At 36.4% G+C, this 22,889-nt stretch overlaps 2 protein-coding genes across 2 annotated transcripts; one reads left to right on the top strand and one right to left on the bottom strand.

Annotated features, from left to right (window-relative positions):
• The first annotated feature begins 5,292 nt into the window (after nucleotides 1–5,292).
• LOC142165332 (uncharacterized) lies at nucleotides 5,293–10,605 on the top strand. Its single transcript, XM_075223908.1, has 12 exons — nucleotides 5,293–5,409; nucleotides 5,497–5,559; nucleotides 5,958–6,758; nucleotides 6,830–7,018; nucleotides 7,177–7,443; nucleotides 7,489–7,554; nucleotides 7,648–7,738; nucleotides 8,275–8,475; nucleotides 8,560–8,701; nucleotides 8,782–8,854; nucleotides 9,761–10,290; nucleotides 10,377–10,605. Exons 1-12 carry the CDS (start codon nucleotides 5,293–5,295, stop codon nucleotides 10,603–10,605), a joined length of 2,769 nt encoding a protein of 922 aa, XP_075080009.1.
• Nucleotides 10,606–11,402: 797 nt separating this feature from the next.
• On the bottom strand, nucleotides 11,403–12,691 carry LOC142165330 (uncharacterized). The gene is made up of 2 exons (XM_075223907.1): nucleotides 12,350–12,691; nucleotides 11,403–11,843 (listed from the first exon to the last, which is right to left on the bottom strand). The coding sequence occupies exons 1-2, from the start codon at nucleotides 12,689–12,691 to the stop codon at nucleotides 11,403–11,405; spliced, it is 783 nt and encodes a 260-aa protein (XP_075080008.1).
• Nucleotides 12,692–22,889: the final 10,198 nt, after the last annotated feature.

Below are 22,889 nucleotides of genomic sequence, written 5' to 3'. Positions count from 1 at the left end.
ATGAATTCGTTGTATCTTTCATGCCTTAGTGGTGGTTTCTATTTGTGGTATAAAGTTTGTGGAAGGAATTGTGACCTATGAACATTGAGGAGCGTTGGCTCAAGTTGTATAACGAGTTGTGAAAGTATAAGTGATAATTGAACCTCTAGAGCATTGGCTCAAGTTGTGAAGTGAATAGTGAAGTAAAAGTGAGAAAGAGAAGAGATCATTACGTTGTTACCCTTGCCGGGCTATTGGTGATTTATTTATTATCTCCTTTGCCGGGATGTTAATGTTATTGATGTTATTCCCTTGCCGAGATTTAAATTGTTGAATTGTTGCTCCCTTGCCGGGATTCTTATTGCAAATTTCATTTATTCCCTTGCCCTATTGTTTGCGATTGTTGTTTGGGTAAGGAAAAGAGTTAAAGCACGAAGGGTGATGTCGTGCACTGTTTGTTTTGTGAAGAAAGAGTGTAAAGCACGAAGGGTGATGCCATGTATCATTGTGAGGAATGAGTGTAAAGCACGAAGGGTGATGTTGTGCCGCACAATGTACCATTCCATGCCGATTTTATTGATTATATGGTGAGGAAAGAAAGTAAAAGCACGAAAGGTGATGACGTGCACATTTTTATTATATGATTGCTTTGTTGAGGACGAGAGTATAAGCACGAAGGGTGATGTCGTGCATTTATTGATTACTGATTCTTTGTTGATATCCAAGTTATATTATTTTCTTTCGTTTACTTGTTGTCTTTCCATTCGGAATTGATATCTTCCTCCGCAACATGCTCCCCCTCCCATACTTGACTAGTTATTTATGTATTTCTTTTCCACTGTATATATATTTGAACTGCACAACATTATTTGGAGTCTGGTCCTAGCCTCGTCACTACCTCGCCGAGGTTAGGCTGGACACTTACCAGCACATGGGGTCGGTTGTGCTGATACTACACTCTTCACTATGTGCAGATCCCGGAGCAGCTCTTGGACCGTAGTTGGAGGCTACCCCCAGTCCACGCAGAGATCCAAGGTAGACCTGCCGGCATCCGCAGGCCCTGGCATCTCCTCTATCTTTTATTTCCTGTTTCATCTTTTCGCTTCAGCAACAGTGTATTATAGTTTCTTCAGACTTTCTATGTAGCAAATCTTAGACCGTCTGTGACACTGTGACACCAGGTTTTGGATGATTAAGGCTTGAGTAATTGTAATAGACATAGATTTCAGATATTTTATTGTTGTCTTCCGCTTAAATTTACATTTCCGTTGTTATTATGTTATCGCCTTATATTTGTTAAAAAGAAATAATCGAATAATGAAGTAATTAGTTTAAAGGATTGGCTTGCCTAGCTCACATTAGTAGGCGTCATCACGACTCCCGAGGGTGGAAAATCCGGGTCGTGACAGAAATATCGTAGGGCTTTTTTATCCTTTGAAAAATTACTTTCACACTAGACAAAATAATCATTTAATTAATCTCCTAATATTTAGGAAAGAACAAATTAATTATTTTTTGAATATTTTAGAAATTCAAAATCAACTAGATTTTGTGTCATAAATCCTTTCTTATTTGAACTATGTAATAAAATAAATTTATAAAAGAAGAATAATAACACATGAGAACCACATTATAACCTTCGCCCAAATTTAAGTCATTTTCGATTCATGAGTCCCTTTTCTCCACACATATTTTGGAGTTAAATAAAGTTATTTAAATACCATGTGTTAGGTCAATTGAAATCAATGAAAAAATAATATATTATCTTGCGTGGATCCAAAGAATACGTTTAAGGATTACAATTTTGACCTATTTTTTAAAAATAAAGAGATAGAAAGGAGGCTAAATAAATAATATTGAAAGCCTAAAAATTTAGAGATATACAAAAAAATTAATCTTTTATCCACTCAATTAGATATATTTAGAAATACATTAATGAAAAAATAATTTTCCATATTTATCATATGAATATGTTCACTAAAATTGAAAAACTATTGATGGGTAATCTAGATATAAAACTTCATGATAGAAAATATAAGATTTCAAAAAAAAAAAAAAAAAAAATCTAGGAATTACCCCCCCCCCCCCCCGTCTCCCGCAACAACAAAATTTTTTGAACAAGTATTCTTTTTATAAATGATGATCGTTTGATTTCTTTTAAACCTTTTATATAGCTTTTGAACAAGTATATTACTTATATTTTTAATATGACGATGATTGATAACTTTTATATAGCAATTTCTTTAATATTTCTCAATTTCAAAAACTTACACTTTTATCTATTACAACTCAAACATAATTTTAATAAAATATTTGCATAATTATTTAAAGAAATATTATTTATTTAGATAGGGTAGTAAGACACAACAATGTCACTTGCTATCTTAGACAAAAACCGTATCAGAATATCCTCATAAAGGTACGAAGTAAGGAAAGCCTCGACTACCTCCTAACCTACAATCCTAATACTCATTCTTCACATCTTCCTATCAAGGGTCATGTCCTCGAAAATTTGAAGTCTCACAATGTCCTGCCTGACCACCTCTCCTCAATACTTTTAGGTTGCTCTCTACCTCTTCTTGTGCCCTCCATAGTCACCCGCTCACACCTCCTTATCGGAGTATTTAGGCTTCTCCTCTGTACATGCCCGAACCATTTATGTGTGCCCGCACATCTACCTCTAACATCCTCGTACAGTATACATAAGTAGATCTCTATGAATCTTCGAAGTATGCAATTTCAAAGTCAAGCAAGAAAGAGATTCATTTTGCTCGAGCATAACTAACATAAACATGTTCGTGACTCGTGGGTAGAACCCTTGTTTGCGCACGGTAATTGAAATGACCACAATTAATTATTATTCAAATTCAAGATATAGAATTATGATCGTGATCTTGATCAAGCTTTTAGTTCGTGGATCTTAAATCTAGAATTATTGCTTGTGGATACTATTGAAGCGTTCGTGAAAGAATAATACAAATTCGAGACCAAGCTATCAAACTATTAAATCGATATATCTGAACAAAAAAAAAAAAAAACAGATGATACTCTTTGGATTTTTAAAGTAAAGATAGTACAGAAAATTTGACCCCCATTAATTTTTGAAAATTATAACTTGCAATATATCCTCATTATTTTTTTGAAAATTCTAACATCCAATATAATTACTTTATTTCTTCTCTTTATTTTCAGACTTGAAAAGTTTGTGTACAACAACCACTGAAAGGGAGATTTCGGGATAGGGTTATATGTCGGAACTTCTAAAAAAGCTTGTGATAGCATGTACTATCAACCAATTGGTTACCGAAACCTCACAGATTATTCCAAAATTTTCACACAGAATGATATTGTCGTCATGCTTCTCACATATTAAATGGCATCAACAATATATGGAACAAAAAGAACATCAGTAATAACTTGATAATTATAGTAAACCGTGCAATCAAATCAATTAGAATTTGACAACTGGTGCACATGTCAAAAAAAAAATCTATGAAAATGAAGGCCATCAATGGGTTGTCCAAAAAAGAGACATCCCTTCAGAGCACTCGCACTCAACAAGCAGTTAAAATGAAATGTAACACAGTTTTTAAAAAAAGGAAGATAAATCTAATTGAAGAATCTGTGAAATATACCAAATGCAGAGAAAGTATTGTCTAGTCCAATTTATTCGAGCCGATTTTCCTCTATCACATGAGTTTTAGCAATGACCTCAACAGTGAAATACTACTAGAAATCCGGGTTTTAGCGACCACAAAAAGCGATCAACGTTAGTCTGTTTATGCAAAATACCGACTAAAACACGTCCAAACAGACTTGATCGCTATTTTAGTGGTCGCTTTTGTATACCAACCAAAATTGGTCGCTAATTACCGATTTGGTCGGTAAATTAATTTCAAAAAAAAATATTGCAAAAAAAAAACGACCAAAGTTGGTCGGTATATTAATTATATATTCAAAAGATTCACCATTTGGGAATCAAACCGGGGTATGTACTATGGCAGGATACTATTCTACCACTAGACCATTGGTGCATTTTGTTTTAAGATTGTCTTTTTATTTATTTATACTCTTTAATTGTATTTTCGCACGAAAATAACTGATCAAAATTGGTCGGTTTTATTAAAAATTAAAATTACCGACCAAAGTTGGTCGGTTTTTTAAAATGATCGGCCGATTTTATGGACCAAAGTTAGTCGGTTTTTTAATATTAATTTTTATTTATTTTAATTGCAAAAACCGACCAAAGTTGGTCGATTTCGTGAAAAATAAATTTCACGGGACTCAAAAATAGTTTCCCGCATTTTTGCGCCAAAGAAAACCGACCAAAGTTGGTCGGTTTCGTAAAAAAAATTAAAAATTAAAATATTTTGAAAAAACCGACCAAATTTACCGACCAAAGTTGATCGATTTTTCTTAGTCGATTTTTGCTGAATTTCTAGCCGTGAAAGATTTCAACAACAACAAAAAAATGTGTGAAGAAAGAAAAGCAAACTATTGGAACAAGGACAATATTGCATGTGCATAAAAATTACTACTAGTTACAAAATGAGTGACAGAAGAGTGCAAAACTTTATGTGGTTAAGTAAAGAAAATATCCTACGTTAATTATGTGCGGATAAATAAGGTTTATTAAGGAATTTCTATTTCCTATAGAATAGGTTAACCCTCTATTTATTTAAAATAAATACCATTTAAATAAATTACCTCCTATAGATATGTTATATAGTTTATAGCAAATTTTTTAATTTTGGGTATCTCCTACACTTAAGCCATTATACACGCTATATTTTATTTCTCTCTCTCCATTCTCAGATTTTCTCTCTCATAGATACCGTTTTTCATACAACTTCTCAATACAAGTTCACCATCTCTCTCTAAATTAATACAATCTATTTTTCATTCCAAATTCCATGTAATCGCGCTAAAAATCAGAATCCTCCTCACCCACAATGCTGCTTCCTCCTTCCCCAATCTCGAGTAAACCCTAATTTCATCTACATTGTACTGATTTATTTCTATAATTAGTGTGATAAGTATTTTTTTTATTTTCGCCATTTTTGCTTATTCTCAACTCACCAAATTGTATCTAATAACAGTACCCAAGTCGTATTCTCACAATGTCTGAGAATACACCCCGCAAATTGATTACTAGAGATATAGCCACTAAAATTCTCAATTTCGATGGGCCCTCTTTATCCTTGCAAATCACTCAAGGGGAATTGGATACAGGTTTAGCCAAAAATATGGCATTGGAGAAGAGAACAAAAGTTCGACATGAAAATTTTCAAAGAAACCCAAGTCGAGAAATCAATGAAGGAAACAAGACTTGCCATTCCGAAAAAGAGGAAAATCCATATCTCTGAAGCTTCATCTGTCAAGGGGAAGGAGGTTGAAGCAAGTAAAAGCTCAGATAAAGTCGAAGAAAAGGTAATTTTCTGATGTATTCATCTGTATTATTCATGTATTCAGTTGTATTTATACGTATAACATTGTTCAATGTTTCTGTTCAAAAAGGTTATTCAACGTATTTTTGTACTTTTAGAAAATAATGATACAAATATGTATATGTATTCTGATGTACTTTTATAGTTATATTTTTAAGGATTTTCAAGGTTCCCATCACTGTTTTTTATTTTAATTTCAATGTATTTATTTGTTGTTTTAAAATGTTTAATTTTCCAGTCTGTATTTAGTTGTATTCATATGTATTCATGTTGATTATATTTATGTCATGTGTGTTATATGCAGTTGTTTTTATATGTATTTAGCCTTGTCAGTGTATTTAGTTGTATTCATATGTATTCATGTCAGATTTACTATGAAATATGCGTTGTATTCAGTTATATTTATACTTCTAAGTGTTTTTAGTTGTATTCATGTCAGATTTACTATGAAATATGCGTTGTATTCAGTTGTATTTATATGTATTTATTCTTGTTAAATGCAGGGAATTAAGCTTTTTGTGAAAAAAACAGCCAATATTTGTACCGCATATCAGTGTATATACTAACACTGACATAGTCTCCGAGCTAAAGGAGAACCTTACTCCAGAGCAATACAAACAACTGGGTAATACTTGTTTTGGAAATTTCCTTCAAATGAAGCGTTATGAAGTCCAACATCAACTCTTCAGATGCTTCATGACTCTCCAGTTAGAAGGAACTCCTAACAATGTATTTGCAAAACACGTCAATGGTACTTCATTACATTTCACATTAAGGGAGTTTGCACTTGTGACTGGCCTCAAATGTGTTGGTAATGATGCTGATTTTGAGTTTAGTGAAAAGGTTCCTAACCGGCTTATTGAGACTTACTTTGCAGGTGCTAATCTTGTCAAGAAGAAACATTTGATGAAATGCTTTGCTGACAAGAACTGGGGTCCCGACAATGATGGAGATGCCTTGAAGATAGCTTTGTTGTATTTCATACAAACCTTCATTTTTTCATCCGAGAAGAACAGCACAACCATACCAAGGCTACATTTTGACTTGGTAGAGAGTGGACGCAATTCTGAATATAATTGGGGTTTAAAAGCATTTGAAACGCTGACAAAATCGATTAGCAAGAAGACGGATGCTCAGAAGACGTATTACAGGATAGTTGGGATGCCCCTAGCTATACAAGTGTGGTTTTATGAGTGTTGTTCAGATGTTGATCCCAAAATTGCACTCCGAGTTGATAATGTGGTCCCCAGAATACTCAATTGGAGAACCACCGGAAATCAGCCAAACTTTGCTTATCTGATGAACGACATGTTCAACGACAAGGCAAACATGGTAATATACAATTTGTATCGTGGCTAGTTTAGATTTTATTAATCATTAACTCTGCATACATTTGCATACAGAAGTATACAATTGCATACAGATGCTGCATACACTTGCATACAAATGCATACAGATGTTGCATACAGGATACTACATACATTTTCATTCAGATGCATATAACAATATACAATAACATTCAGATGCATACAGATACTACATGCAAATGCATACAGGATACTACATACATTTGCATTCAGATGCATACAACAGTATACAGTTGTTGTAGCCTTCATTATTAATTCTTCATACAATTGCATATAATTTTCCAATCATTAGTGCTGCCTTAATTTCAATACAAATTACAGTTTGATTCCAGATCTGCATGTGTATGTTTGTAGTAAGACTTTGATTGTATTTCATTTTTCAGATTGTTTACAAGGACATCCATCCAACCGATATAGAGCTTGCCGTTATTCAGATTCCTCCTGTAGGCGTTGATGTTGAGAACAATCCTACTCCTGCTCATTCAGACAAGTCGGGAGAGGATTCGGATGACTTTTCTCCTACACCTGATCTTCAATGTAAGAAGAAACATGTTGCAAGTATTGGTCCATCTTCATCACCGCCCCATAAAAAATGCAAGGAACACGAAAGGCATCTCTCAAATACAGAGTATCAATCCAAGATTCCTTCTGTTTGTGTATCCGAATTTGGATAGAATGTTTTGCATCACAATCAGCTGGCAGATTCCAAAAATGATGAAGTATCTTCTTTGAGGAAAGACCTAAATTCATTCAAAGAATACGTGAGTATTTATCCACATATTAAACATTACAGTTTAGTGCTTAACATTCATAAATTTTTAGCGCAATCTTCTAATTATTTCTGTTTTGTTAAGGTTGTGGGCGAGTTCAAGTCTCTAAGAACATTGATAAATGATAACTTTAAGATGCTTTCTGACCATCTTCAACACAATCAACAAAATGAAGGTTTACACCAGAGAAATTAACCCATAGGGAGACGTGATGATGGTATTGACACAGCTATCGGGGATAATGTTGAGGTTTAACATTTTTAACATCTTTAGCATATGTTTATATCTCCTGTTTACTATTATTCTTAAATAATTGTATTTTAAAGGTTGTATGTATTCGACAAGCATTTAACTGCCTAACTAAAATGTTAAATGTATTCAACCAACAACATATATTTAAATGTATTCAGATGTTTGTTAACCTTAATATGTAGTTGGAATTAACTATTGTATTTAAATGTTTTCAGCCGTATTTTAATGTATTTAGATTTGTTATTCTTGAATATGTGTGATGTATTTCACTAAGATTTCCATTACCAAAATCAGTTTCCTTACTGTATTTATATGTATTTAACTGTATTCATACACTAAGTTACTACACTAACAATGATGCATACGACTAACAGAAAATAGTGCTTAATGCTCAATGTGTAGAGTAAAGAGTTGAGGGGAATACTACATTAGAGGTGTCATGCAACATACCACCTACAGGTCAAGAGGGTGTATCTACAGAATTCTATGTATCTCAATTTGAGTTGGACGACAAGTTTCTTCCCAGTCAAATTCCAGAAACTAGAATTGTGATACACAACATTGCAAAAAAAGTTGAATCAACCCCAGTACCATCTCATAGGAATCGGCGACCAAGTAGATGGTATTCTTCGCCTTATGAGTCTAACTTCGACTCTGCAGGTTAGTGTTTTTATAAACTAATGATCTATTTCCTTATGGTTTTTAAAATTAAAAGTCTCTATTCACGAATTCAATGAACAATAGGTACCTCAGTAAAGTTGACCCCCATTTTTGAAAAAAGACACCCCTTTGAGGATGATTCAATAACGGGGCCACATCCTACATTAATCATTCAGGAATATGACAAATGGGTTCGTGATGGTCTTCTCGCTAGACATGATCAGAGGTGAGTTTTTCCCCGGTATGTGTATTAAGTTTTTATATTTTAAAAAATGTATATAATATTTTTTTATATCATACTTGTAGAAGTAATTTGGAAGACCATTACAAGAAGAATAAGTCAACACTTCATATACCATTGGATTTTGGAGTTGATCAAGTTAATTCAAAAAATTGATTTTACCTTCTATCGTTTGACGGGAAGCTATGGGATGACAATGTAAGTTTTACCCCTTCCAACTCCACTATAATTTATTTATTTAGTATTGATTTGTCTAGTTGTATAGTTCACAATGAGGTTACAATTAAATCTGTTGTATTTAATTATATTCAAGTGTATTGTAATAATTTTTATTAGCTGAAAATGTATCATGTTTTAAACTGAATCTGTATGATGAATGTAATGGCATCATTACTCCTGAAGAACTGCTGTATTTTAATGTATTCTGATGTATTTTCAAATTTATTATATGTTGTAACTAACATATGTATTATAGTAATATGTATTTAACTGACTCGTTTGCTTTGAATAACAACATGTATTTGAATGTATTCAGATGTATTTTAACATCAATGGGTAGTTGTAATATCTTTAATATCTGCTATAGTATCTTGAACAGTATTATCTACTGTATTTTAACAGTTTCTGATGTAATACCTACTGTAATATCTGCTGAATTTTAACTGTATTCATACACTCTGTATTTTAACATCAATTGGTATTTATTCTTGAATATCTGCTGTAATACAGTGTATTCAGATGTATTTTAACATCTGTTGTAGTATCTTGAACAGTATTATCTGTTGTATTTTAACAGTTTCTACTGTAATACCTGTTGTAATATCTGCTGAATTATAACTGTATTCATACACTCTGTATTTTAACATCAATTGGTATTTATTCTTGAATATCTGCTGTAATACAACGTATTTAGATGTATTTTTCTCTATTCAGATGTATTATTCTTTAATCCGTGTGATGTATTTAACTGAGTTTTCACTTGTCATATTTTTTTTCTTAGTTTGATTAATTGGACTCACACTATGTAATTAAATTTGTGTATAGCATATTGACGTCATATTCTACTATCTGAGAAAGAAGGGAAAGTACACTCAAACAAGCAACTTTAAGTATACAACTGTTGATTGTATATTCAAGATAAGAATAGCTGAAATCTTCGACAAGTATGCTGATACAGATAGTAATGCTAATGTAGCCAAAGAAGAGGATGTGGTATGTGAGTACATAAGGGGATACCGATTGCTAGCTAATGTACCTTGGCATACTGTTGACAATGTCTTGATACCAGTCAACTTGAAGGACAAACTATACTGGGTATTGGCTGTTGTCTCATTCAAGGAGAGATGTATCAAAGTGTATGACTCGTACAGATATGCAGGTCATGATGCCTATGTAGCTTCTGAGATAGATAAGCTAGCTAAGCTTGTACCTCTACATCTATCAATCAGTGGCTTTTACAGAGATAGTCAAGGCATAGATTGGTCTACTTACTCAGCATACACTGACAAGTCACATACTGATCCCTTTGAAGTTTTTTTCATATCAGATCTACCTCAACAGAAAGCTGGGAGCATGTAAGTATTCAATCATCATTCTTGTATGTTATATACAAATCTAATTGTATGAATTATTTTTAATTGTTTCAATCAATATTTTTTAGGGATTGTGGGGTGTATGTTGCGGCATACGCAGAGTTTCTGAGCACTCTTGGTGAGATTCCACAAACAACATTTGATTCCAATCAACTCCATCAAAGATATGGTGCTCTCATATGGGACTATGCTATGCGGAAGATAGACGCTGATGCCATAAGCGAGAATGAAGCGCCCTCAAAGATTGCTAGGCAAATCACGAAGTCAGATTCAAAGTTGCAGATAGTGTTAGAGTAGCTTTAGGTTAATGTAATTTTAGAATATTATTTTTAGGTGAATACTGTTTTTTGAGTAGTTTTTTTGGTGAAGATGGTATTCAGTTAGAAAAAACTATCACTTTATCAACAGTGTTCGTGTATTCAGTTAGAAAAAACTATCACTTTATCAACAGTGTTCGTGTATGACAATTGTAAATTTTCAATCGATGTTTCATTGTTTTCTTCATAAGTATTAATGCTTATTCTTTAGTTTATATTCATATGTATCTTACAGGATATAAGTATGTATTAATAATCAATAATATCAAAGGTTATACGTATTGAATAGGTTATACGTATTGAACAGGTTAATATCAAAGTTAGAAACTTTATGTATACTGATGGTAGGTTATATTAAAGAATTCAAATGTATTTTTCTGTATTCAACTATATTCAGTTGTATTCAGTTGTATTCTTTAATATGTATCTTTCAAATTCAGTTAATAAATATTAAAGAACACAAATTCAGATGTATTGAATAGGTTATACGTATTTATTGAAATTGTTATATTATAGCTGAGTATATAGATGTATTCCGATGTATTCTGACTAGCTATCTATATTGAACTCATACACTGTCTATTATTGTATGTCTAAGTATATGTGGACAAGGTTGTATTCGACTGTATTCAAATTAATACTGCAACTAACTGTATACAGAATCTATTCACGAAAGGCATTTTAGAAATTATTACTTGACAATAAGAATTTATTACTTGACAATATCATCATAATTATTGACAAACATTGAAGCACCAATACATGTCAGAGTGTTAACTAAATTCTACGTGGAGCATTTCTACACGTTCGCTTGTTATGTCCTCCCTGCCCACATATGCTACATGAATGTTGATTTTTCGGCTGCATCAACTCACTTAAAAGTTTATCGTGCTTCTTATTTGGCCTTCCAGGAGGTCTTTTCCATTTAGGTGGTAGTACAACCTCCTCTGCAACATGTGCTGGTATGTTCCAGTCATTTTTGTCTGGTAGTGGGTACACAGGCACATCGTATGTCATTACAACAGTATTTGGTTTGTAATAGTTAAAGCAATATTCTTCTGGCATTAGAAACTTGCTCTTCAATACAGCCCAAGCATGTGGACATGGTAATTCATCAACTTGGAACCTTCCACAAACACATTTTCTCTCTAACAGGCAGACTGTGTAATGCCTCCCTCCATCGTTAACCGTATGTAAGTATTCAGTTGATGGTACCACCTACATTTTAAAATAGAAATATAAGTTTTGAGCACATATAACTGAATTATCATATGTATAATGTTGAATTACTCAGTTACATATAACTGAAATATTTGCATACATAAGAATACATCATATATTTAGACCGGCAGACTATAAACTATAATTACGTCTTATCTTATGAATACTTTTACATACATAAAAAATCGGCTGTATTTTAGGAAACTGAAGTGTAACAAAAACATTAGAAGGCTACGGCATGACAAATACATATTAAAATTATGTATAATACAGATTTGTTAGTTGTATTTTGATGTATTCGAATAGTTTTTGCAGCATATTTTTAGTTGTATTCAACTCAGATCTTCGAAAAGATATGTCTTGTATGTGTTTGAATTTAGTTGTATTCATATGTATTCATGGCAGTTGTATTATAAAAAATGTTTGTATTCAGATATATTCATGTCAGCTATTTCAGAAAACAATTAATCTATATAATACAATGACATTAAAATAAAACTTACAGTCATGCGTGTAGACATTGCCTCATTCAAAGTCAGCATCTCCTGGTATTTTTTTCCAAGCGTTGTGTATGTCTGTGTAGCTTCTTTGCGGTTACTACAATTCCAACGTCCAAACATCTTCCTAACTTCTTCGAGGAAGTCATATATTGACAATTCCCTTGCTGACACTAGTGCGACATTGATTGACTCAATAATATTTGATGTCATTGTCCATCCCCTGTTAACATGGGCATACAACCTAGCCCACTTTTCGTATCCAACTAACTCTAAGTATTCTTTCACCCTAATATCTACCTTCTCCATCAGACTGTCAAATTCAGCTTGTGTGTATGCTTTTGTCATCGAGAAGTATATCTTGCTCAACTTGGCATGGATCTTTTTGAATTTCTTATATACGTTGTTCCATAGATGCCATATACAAGCAAAAAGCGGTACATCTGGATACACTCTCGATACAGATTTAATGATACTCTCATTTCTATCTTAAATGATGCACATGTTTTCTCTATCACCATATGCTATCTTGAATTGCTCAAAGAACCACGTCCAAGCAGCATCGTTCTCTGAATCAATAACACCATATGCTAGTGGCAATATATGACATGTAAAGACAATTGAATACATATTTTTAAAACATGTATTTCAATCTTTAAAATATTAACAGATTGTATTATAATTCAGGTACTCACCTGCACCATCCAACGTGCTTGCCGAAACGAATGTCCCGGTGTAGTAAGATTTTAGGTGACTTCCATCCACAACAACAATGGGTCTACAATGATCAAACCCCCTTATAAAGGCATACAAAGGATATATACACGTACATGGATTCATTTTTTGGCGATTTTACCATCCTGATATGGGAACCTGGATATGTCATATCCATTGTATATAAGTATCCTGGTAATTTTTTGTATGAACCAGCCGGTTCACCTCTCAAAAAATTCATTACCTTTTCTTTAGCCCTCCACGCCAACATGTAGCTAACATCTACACCTAAATCTGATTTCACATCATCAATAATATCCTTTGGGGTGTATTTCCTCTTATGATTAGTAAGCTTAGGCCTAATCATACCACCTATAAGGCTGCTACTTGCCTGTCGCTGCTCATACACCTTGTCCTTCAGCGGACATGTATGGTTATCAATGAACTATTTCACTTTAAATAGTTTTGATTTGTTAATGCTTGAAGCCTTAAACCTCCATTCACAATCTTCTGAAATACATAATAATGCATAGTTGCAAAGAATTAATCATTGTACATATGATTAGCATAAGTGTTTACAAAAAAATTCACTCATATACACACGAATACAATTTGATTATTTTACATACTGACATCTATATATAAAAAATTTTATACTACTGAATTCAATTATAGTTATATGCATTTAAATACAATGAATACAACTGAATACAATTATGGGTATATGCATACACTTAAAACCACAGTAGACAAAATAATTAAAGACATTATAATGTAATTATACCAGTAAAATACATATGAATACATGTATTTAAGGACCATAAACAAACATATTTTAACGACATCAGTTATAATCAAGAGGAAATCCACAAATACGCATAAATACAACAACGTTAAACTTACAGCTCGAACCAATAATAGAAAATACAAAAAAAAAAATACATGCAAACCTGACAACATTAGACCTATCAACTCGGAATTGAAACCTTTGAGATATAGCATAATTCTCCATCACCTCTTTTAATGTAGCCTTATCCTTATACACTTGTCCAGCCATAACCTCCCTTTGATTAGTTTTTGAAATTATCAAATCCTTGTCCAGTTCGAACACCCAACTGCTTCTCCTGAATTGACAAAATCTAGAGCCAGTGTATCATTTGTGTCGGAATCATACCTTTGAAATGCTTCGTCTATTTGCACAATGTCGCCTTAATTTAAACTACCTCCGGATACAAGTTCTTTTTCAATAGTTGTTATTCACAAAGGATACATCCCGAATTCTTTGTTCTCTTTTTTCAACTCTACATACACTCTGTAACCCATATCATTGTGTATTTCCACTGGCGTGCAATTTTCTTCTACTTTGTATCGAATTTTAATGGACTTTGAGCTCAAATCTATGCCCAGTTGATTAGAAATTGAAGTAACCAAATGTCACGACCCAATTCCCGAACCCAGTCATTATGGCGCCTCTCGTGAAGACAAGGCCAGCCAAACCAAAACAGGACACCTCTTTAAGCAGTTAATTATCATAAATAGTAATAAACATAATATAATATCCATAGGTTGCAAAAACTTTAACGATAACAACAGTGGAAACCATTCTGACACAGCCCAAACTGGGGTGTTACAAGTCATGAGCTACTACAGAATCTGCTATAGGTCTACAAAGTACGGAATCCGATACAACAGTTTGAAGAAAACATAAATGATAGAGGATAAGAGAGACAAGGGGCTGCGGACGTCAATAGCTACCTCTTAACTACAAATCACTGCCTAGCCTGGAAGGAATCAGCGCTCAGGTGCGGACTCTGCTATGCCTGAATCTGCACACATGGTGCAGGGAGTAATGTGAGTACTCTGACTCAGTGAGTAATAATAATAAATAAAGTCTGAAGGCAAGAAATCACGTAAAAACACAAGGCATTCAATACAAAAGCAGTGAAATCACTTAAAACCAGTAAATCAGTGAAGTATCAAATGAAATCTCTCTTAAAGCAATTAAAACAGGTAATTTGGCAGTAAATAACAAGTAGAAATCTGCCCCTCGGGCTCAGTATCAAAATACAAGCAGAAATCTGCCCCTCGGGCACAATATCAAAATAACAAGTAGAAATCTGCCCCTCGGGCACAGTATCAGTCACTCAGTACAGTATCAGCCCCTCGGGCTCACTCTCAGAACAGTATCAGCCCCGCGGGCTGCCTCACAATTACTCATATCAGCCCCTCAAGCATAGTATCAATCACTCAGCATAATGGGTACCCGCGCTCATTGTGGGTGTGCAGACTCCGGAGGGGCCCCTTACGGCCCAAGCGCTATATCAAGCCACCTCGTGGCATCATCACTCAGCATATCTTCACATCACTCAAGCCACCGCGTGACATGTAAAGTATCTCAGGCCCTCGGCCTCATATCACTTGGCCTCACATCACTCAAGCCACCGCGTGGCATAAATAGTAACTCAGGCCCTCGGCCTCATATCACTCACCATATCCTCACATATAGCCCTCGGCCTCACTCAGTCCGAAAATCATCATAAGCCCCTTGGGCATTAGTAAAATAGTAGTTCTCAACCCAAAACATGATGTAAAAATATCATTTTAGTTTCAAATCTGAGTAAAAGTGGCTGAGCTTGTAAAACAGTAGATATCAACATGACTGAGTTCAAATAATAAGTCAAGCAGTAAGGAAACAGTGATAAAAATCCCCGAAGGGTTCAAATAGTTGGCACGAAGTCCAAATATGGCAATCAGCCCAAATCATGATGATAACAAATGAATTTCAGTCAAATATTCGGTAAAATCATCAATCGGGATGGACCAAGTCACAATCCCCAGTAGTAAAAGACCCCACGTTCATCATCCAGCGCGTATCTTGCCTCAATATAGCACTACGATGTGCAATCCGGGGTTTCAAACCCTCAGGACATCATTTACAATCATTACTCACCTCGAACCGGCGAAATTTCTAGCTCGCGACGCCTTTGCCCCTCAAATTGGCCTCCACACGCGTCGAATCTATCCAAAATCAGAACGAATACACCACAATATGCTAAGGGAGAAAAGCCCAAGCGAAAAGAATCAACAAAGGGCACGATTCCCGAAATTACCAAAACCCGAGCCCTGGTCCCATGTCTCGGAATCAAGTAAAATTTACATTTTCATAATCCTCATACCCTCACGAGTCTAACCATACCAAAATTATCCAATTCCGATACCATTTGGTCCTTCAAATCATCATTTTACATTTTTGAAAAGTTTCACAATTTTCTTCCCAAATTCCATCCAAATCACGAATTAAATGATGAATTTAATGATAGATTCATGTACTCTAGCCAAATTTGAGTTAAAATCACTTACCCCGATGAATCTCGTGAAAAACCTTTGAAAAATCGCCAAAATCCGAGCTCTTTAGGTCAAAATATTAAATAAAACCCAAAACCTCGTATTTATAGGGTACCCCTCAGGTTCCAGCCTCTGCGGGCCGCACCAAAACGACCGCGGTCCGCGCAAGCCAGTGCGGTTCGCGTAAACACAACCGCGGCCGCACAAGCCTTCCTTTGCAGTGACAGGCTTTAGTATTTTGACCATAACTTTTGCTACAGATGTCCAAATTGCGATATTTTTACCTTTATGGAAACTAGACACGAAGGGCTACAACCTTTATTTTTGAATCATCTCAACATTCCTTGTGGATCAAAAGATATGAGCTTCCGAAGTTGAACCGACGACCTGCGGATCTTCATGACCGCGGACCGCGGACCATTTTCCGCGCCCAGCACTAAACCACCACGCCCAGCACTAAAACATCTGCCCTCATCCATTTTCTAAGTTCAGGAATGTCTGGACTCGCTCAAAACTCACCCGAAACACACCCGAGGCCCTCAAACCTCAACCCAAACATACCAACACCTCCCATAACATAATTAACACCTTGTTGAGCTTTCGAATCACTCAAAACAACATCAAAACACCAAATCAACTTTGGATTCAAGCTTAAGAACTTAGAAATTTTAAATTCCACAAACAACGCCGAAACATATCAAATCGGGTCCGATTGACCCCAAATTTTGCACACAAGTCATAAATGACATAACGAAGCTACTGCAACTCTCGGAATTTCATTCCGACCTTTATATGAAAATCTCACCTATCAACCGGAAATCACCGAAATCTCAATTTCGCCAATCCAAGCCTAAACCTTCCACGGACTTCCAAAATGCATTCTGATCACGCTCCTAAGTCCCAAATCACCTAACGGAGCTAACCAAATCATAAAAATTCCCATCCGAGATCAAATACACATAAGTCAAATTTTGGTCAAACCTTTCAAATTTAAGGCTTCAAACTGAGAACTGTTCTTCCAAATTCATTCCGATTACCCTGAAAACCAAAACCAACGATTTACATAAGGCATAATGTATACACGGGGCAAGTCATGCCCGAAGACTGGCGATCAAAGTGCAAAAGTTCAAAACGACCGGTCGGGTCGTTACATCCTCCCCCACTTAAACACACGTTCGTCCTCGAACGTGCCCAGAGTTGTTCTAGAAGCCAACCAATAGCTGAATAACTTTACCATGTATATGCCTGGGGGTGATCCCACGTCACCCTATCTCATATAGGTCTGATAACACATTATAACTAAAAAATTTACAATCCAAATCCCATAAACCATAGAACCACATTTCCACTTCTAAAGTTATCGATACGATCAGAATCTCACATCAATTTTCATAATTAGCCCGAACAAGTTGTAATCACCCATACTTGCAATCTCAGGTGCAATCACTTGATATGACGCATAACTCAAACACTCGTAGTGATAACTTCTAATTATAGCAGCTGCACACAACACCGGAACACTGATAGAAAAACTCTTATCAACTAGAGTCTCACCCCAACACCTTCATATACTGCCAATGATCACTAAAACACGCGGTAAGCCATAACCATTTCCCAGATTAACCATTCAAGTGGACACTCTTCCTTTGGCAAATACCACAACAAATTTCTCAGCTGAAGCTCGATATTATCCTTCCAATATGCTAAAATTGAACCCGTTCGTATTCATTGATGATCCCAACGACCTCCTCTAATCCAACACACGACTCTGGTGACATGGCACCTTAATATAGGCCTAAGCCACAACTTTCATAATACGCGCACCAATAAGCAACAGTCCGAACATACCTCCAATCATGAAAATGACTCAAATGAAAGAGTTGTACTTCAAGCTCACTAGTACCACCACAACACAAGGCTGAGAACCCGACTCGTATCGTAGGAACGTAACACACGAATCTAACCCGCAAGATCATACCTCCGCATAACCTCTCTGCGATGTACGATCCTATCCAACACTGCTCTATACGGACCACCTCAAGTTACTATGCTCGAAATCGATAACCACGTACAATTTGATGTCTAAAACCAAAGAAAATCATCAAACCCACGGTAAAGCAAATAACCTACATCACATAAACCCGACAGGACATAACCAATACACCATTCACCGAGCAACACCAAATTTCTCTTCCCGCTCGACTTCCACTATGAAACCCCAATCGAACCGTACCATAAGTGCCTATAGTCAACGAATCACAACACCTCGCAACACAGAAAGGTAACTCATAGATCTCCCCAGATTACTAATAAGCTCAATAACAATCGAATCAACACATCCCTCAGCAATACAATTAGGAGCCAACCAAGCCGACTCAAATTAGAACACGCATCCGTGTTGGCCTTCCAACGAACACCTTATCACAAAAATCCTGGAGCTGCTCTACAACTCCCTTAACTCTGTCGGTGCCATACGATACGGTACTCGGCATCGAATCAATACCAAAATCAACAACCTTGCCTGGCAATATGCCCGGCCATAAGAAACACATCCGAAAAGTCCCTCACCAACGGAACTGAATCAATATGAGGAGCCTCAGCACTGGCTCCCATTACAAGAGCCCAATTAAGAAAGGCAAATCCTTCCCAGCCGTCCGCTGGGCCTTCGAAATGTAAAAATCTCTCTAATAGGACATGATCCATCAAACATCGCCACTCAATTCGTGGTATTTTTCGGCATAGCCAACAGTGTCGCCTTATCGTAATAGCCCAGAATAACACAATACGGAGACAACTAGTCTGAACCTCATATCACGTCTAAGATCTAATCTACCAAGTAACAAAAGATCCGTTCGGATCTCCAAACCCCGATAGTCACTAAACAGTGTCGATATACACGATCTACAACCACACATAGCCTGAATATAAGAACTTCCGTCTCCAAATCCAGACGGCACATGAACTACCACATCCGATCCCAACTTCGCCGTCCAAATACATGCCACACCTCTAATACCCATTCACCTCACCAAAGATACTCTAAAATTCTTCTATGCCACCAAGCAAACTCGAATATCAGCAGTCCATCTAGCCCGAAAGTGTCCCACTACTACCGAAGTGCCATCAACTTATCACATTGCTTTTATTTTTCTGAAACATATAATCTCATCAAATCATTTCCTTAATCATCTGAAGATACCTTCTCAAACCATCCGACGTTCATTTCTCTAATTATCTGAAACTACCCACTGCCTAAGAGTTTTATGAACTCCCTTCCAGAACTGAACTGAACCTTACACACACTAATCTCGATCCTCCACTACATATCTCACATACCATACTATCCTAGTATAACATGAGAACTTCATCTCCCTTGCGAGCCACAGACATCTACGTACTCAACTAGTCTAGAACTTTCCATTGATCCCATCATAAAGAAAAATCACTATACATCACATGCTCTGCATGCCTATAGAAATATACATCTCCAAACTGCAGTAGAAATCCTCAAGGACTCTCCGAATTCCATTTGCACAAATTCAACTGATCCTTCTACTAGACCAAGCTAAGCAAGCCATCAAAACCCAAGAGCATTGCTGCAAAATACATGTAAGAACTCATTACCTCGAACACACACAAGGAGTTAATCATATCCTTACCATACTGATCCGGTCTACTATCAAGCTGCTCCATCTATCTAAACTTCCTTCTGATTTATCTTCAACTTGCAATTCCATCTTGCTATAGCACCATAATTCTTCAACTCAGGCTTACCACACAAGATCCAAGCATAAAACCACATTGTCTAAGAACCATAAGTCGCTGACTACTCTCTCAAATATTCTAAAAAGCATTACATTCAAAATACTTCGCTCTGAAGAACTTCCTGCGGATCTAATTCTGTTACCTCCTAATATTAATACATAGAATCCCACAATTAATATAGAAAACACCATAAGTCTTGACGTCTTCCAAGGAAAACTCAATTTTTATCCATAAGTACAACTTGAAAGCCTCCAATTATTGCATGTAAAATTTGAACACAATAGGACCAGGCATCCACTCTACTCAAACCGCAGTTAGATTGATTAAACAAACCGAACAACACGTGCTTCATTTGCGCTCCGACACTACAGAATGTGACCTCATTTCAATATAACCAAGCAATTTCCTGCCCTATGTACCGAGCATTACTTACCAACCACAACTCAAGTCATTCCCCAATTCTCGTACACCCATAAGGCATAACATAACCTTTATTGAAATTTCCTTTACTCGAGCCATAACTGATTCACAAATACGCCTCAAACTGGAACCATTAGAGCACACAACCGTGCAATCAACTATTCAATAGCGGACTCCCCCACGTGGCTCAAAGCCATAGATCAAAACACGTACCATAACTTATAACGCGTATACTTTATTGCTTCCAAAATACCATAGTGAGATTAGACTCAGTCCTTCATAAGCTCTTGAAACACCGACCATCAGGTACTTTAACTCTATGTAAATCTTGGATTCACTCTCGTAACAGTTAAGCCCACTCTATCAAGTGACCCAAATTTAAATTTCAACACATATGTTTCACTTGTGAATGAGATCTTCTAACAGACAGCATAAAGATCACACAATCTCAGAACTCCGCAGGAGACAATCTGCTTGCTTCGCCTCAATATAACATTTTTGTATACCTTCCACCGTCATACACATTACACAATCACTTAATTTTTCCTGAGTCTGAACTCATACCGCAACATGAAATTTACTTCACTCCAACTAGGAGACATGAAAAGATTCTTCACGCGCCCATAACTCGGGGCTACATATCCAACCACAATGGAAATCAAACACTTAATAGTTCATCTATCATCAATCAGACCTTCATCGTCACTTCCAAGTCATATAGATATCTCTCGCAGTACCAACATACTCATCACATAGTTGTCAGCCATCACTTCTACTAATAGGGACAATACCGCACATATAAGTTCAAAACACTTGCTCACATAATCAGCACCTCGGTGCTCAAGCCATAGGCAAAGATCCGGCCTCAAGTCCTCTAGACTGGCCCAATATCAAACTCATAGAGATCATATCTCGCCCCTCGATCAGGGAATCACAAGCCATCAAGGCATATCTGATACTGAGCGCTCATGTGCACATACGAACGCGTGGAAGGAATTTCAAAAGTTACTTTTTCAAGCTGAATCAAGGACGCACGATAAGAATTCAAGAATGCAAAGTTTTCCTAAAGGTTCTGTAGCCTCTCGAGGATAAATATAGACGTCTCCATACCGATCCGCAAGACTCTACTAAACCTGCTCATGACTCGTGAGACTTATGTAACCTAGGCTCTGATACCAACTTGTCACGACCCAATTCCCGAACCCAATCGTGATAGCGCCTCTCGTGAAGACAAGGCCAGTCAGACCAAAACAGGACACCTCTTTAAGCAGTTAATTATTATAAACAGTAATAAACATAATATAATATCCATAGGTTGCGAAAACTTTAACGATAACAACAGTGGAGAAACCATTCTGACACAGCCCAAACCGGGGTGTCACAAGTCATGAGCTACTACAGAATCTGCTATAGGTCTACAAAGTACGGAATCCGATACAACAGTCTGAAGAAAACATAAATGATAGAGGATAAGAGAGACAAGGGGCTGCGGACGTCAACAACTACCTCGTAACTCCAAATCACTACCTAGCCGGGAAGGAATCAGCGCTTAGGTGCGGACTCTGCTATGCCTGAATCTGCACACATGGTGCAGGGAGTAATGTGAGTACTCCAACTCAGTGAGTAATAATAATAAATAACGGTTGAAAGCAAGAAAACACGTACAGGCACAAAGCATTCTATACAAAAGCAGTGAAATCAATTAAAACCAGTAAATCAGTGAAGTATCAAATGAAATCTCTCTTAAAGAAATTAAAACAGGTAATTTGGCAGTAAATAACAAGTAGAAATCTGCCCCTCGGGCTAAGTATCAAAATACAAGCAGAAATCTGCCCCTCGGGCACAATATCAAAATAACAAGTAGATATCTGCCCCTCGGGCACAGTATCAGTCACTTAGTACAGTATCAGCCCCTTGGGCTCACTCTCAAAATAGTATTAGCCCCCAAATTGCATCAAACAGTGACATTGTTACCACTGTTTCAAATCACATGGGTACCCGTGCTCACTGTGGGTGTGCAGACTCCGGAAGGGCCCCTTACGGCCCAAGCGCTATATCAAGCCACCTCGTGGCATCATCACTCAACATATCCTCACATCACTCAAGCCACTGCATGGCATATAAAGTATCTCAGGCCCTCGGCCTCATATCACTCGGCCTCACATCACTCAAGCCATCGCGTGGCATAAATAGTAACTCAGGCCCTCGGCCTCATATCACTCAGCATATCCTCACATATGGCCCTCGGCCTCACTCAGTCCGGAAATCATCATAAGCCCCTTGGGCATTAGTAAAATAGTAG

Source organism: Nicotiana tabacum, chromosome 10 (assembly GCF_000715075.1).
Source record: "Nicotiana tabacum cultivar K326 chromosome 10, ASM71507v2, whole genome shotgun sequence".
Taxonomy (NCBI): domain Eukaryota; kingdom Viridiplantae; phylum Streptophyta; class Magnoliopsida; order Solanales; family Solanaceae; genus Nicotiana; species Nicotiana tabacum.
Note: the sequence above shows the minus strand (reverse complement) of the source record. Positions and strands in the feature narration are given on the sequence as shown.

What these genes read in the sequence shown, in the direction of transcription:
- LOC142165332 (XM_075223908.1), top strand. Translation starts at nt 5,293, where the DNA reads ATGAAGGAAACAAGACTTGCCATTCCGAAAAAGAGGAAAATCCATATC. An exon ending in CAGATAAAGTCGAAGAAAAG is followed by an intron (nt 5,410 to 5,496) that starts GTAATTTTCTGA and finishes CTGTTCAAAAAG; the next exon opens with GTTATTCAACGTATTTTTGT. An exon ending in ATCAATCCAAGATTCCTTCT is followed by an intron (nt 7,444 to 7,488) that starts GTTTGTGTATCC and finishes CATCACAATCAG; the next exon opens with CTGGCAGATTCCAAAAATGA.
- LOC142165330 (XM_075223907.1), bottom strand. Translation starts at nt 12,691, where the DNA reads ATGACAAAAGCATACACACAAGCTGAATTTGACAGTCTGATGGAGAAG. An exon ending in CAATGTCTACACGCATGACT is followed by an intron (nt 11,844 to 12,349) that starts GTAAGTTTTATT and finishes TTTAAAATGTAG; the next exon opens with GTGGTACCATCAACTGAATA.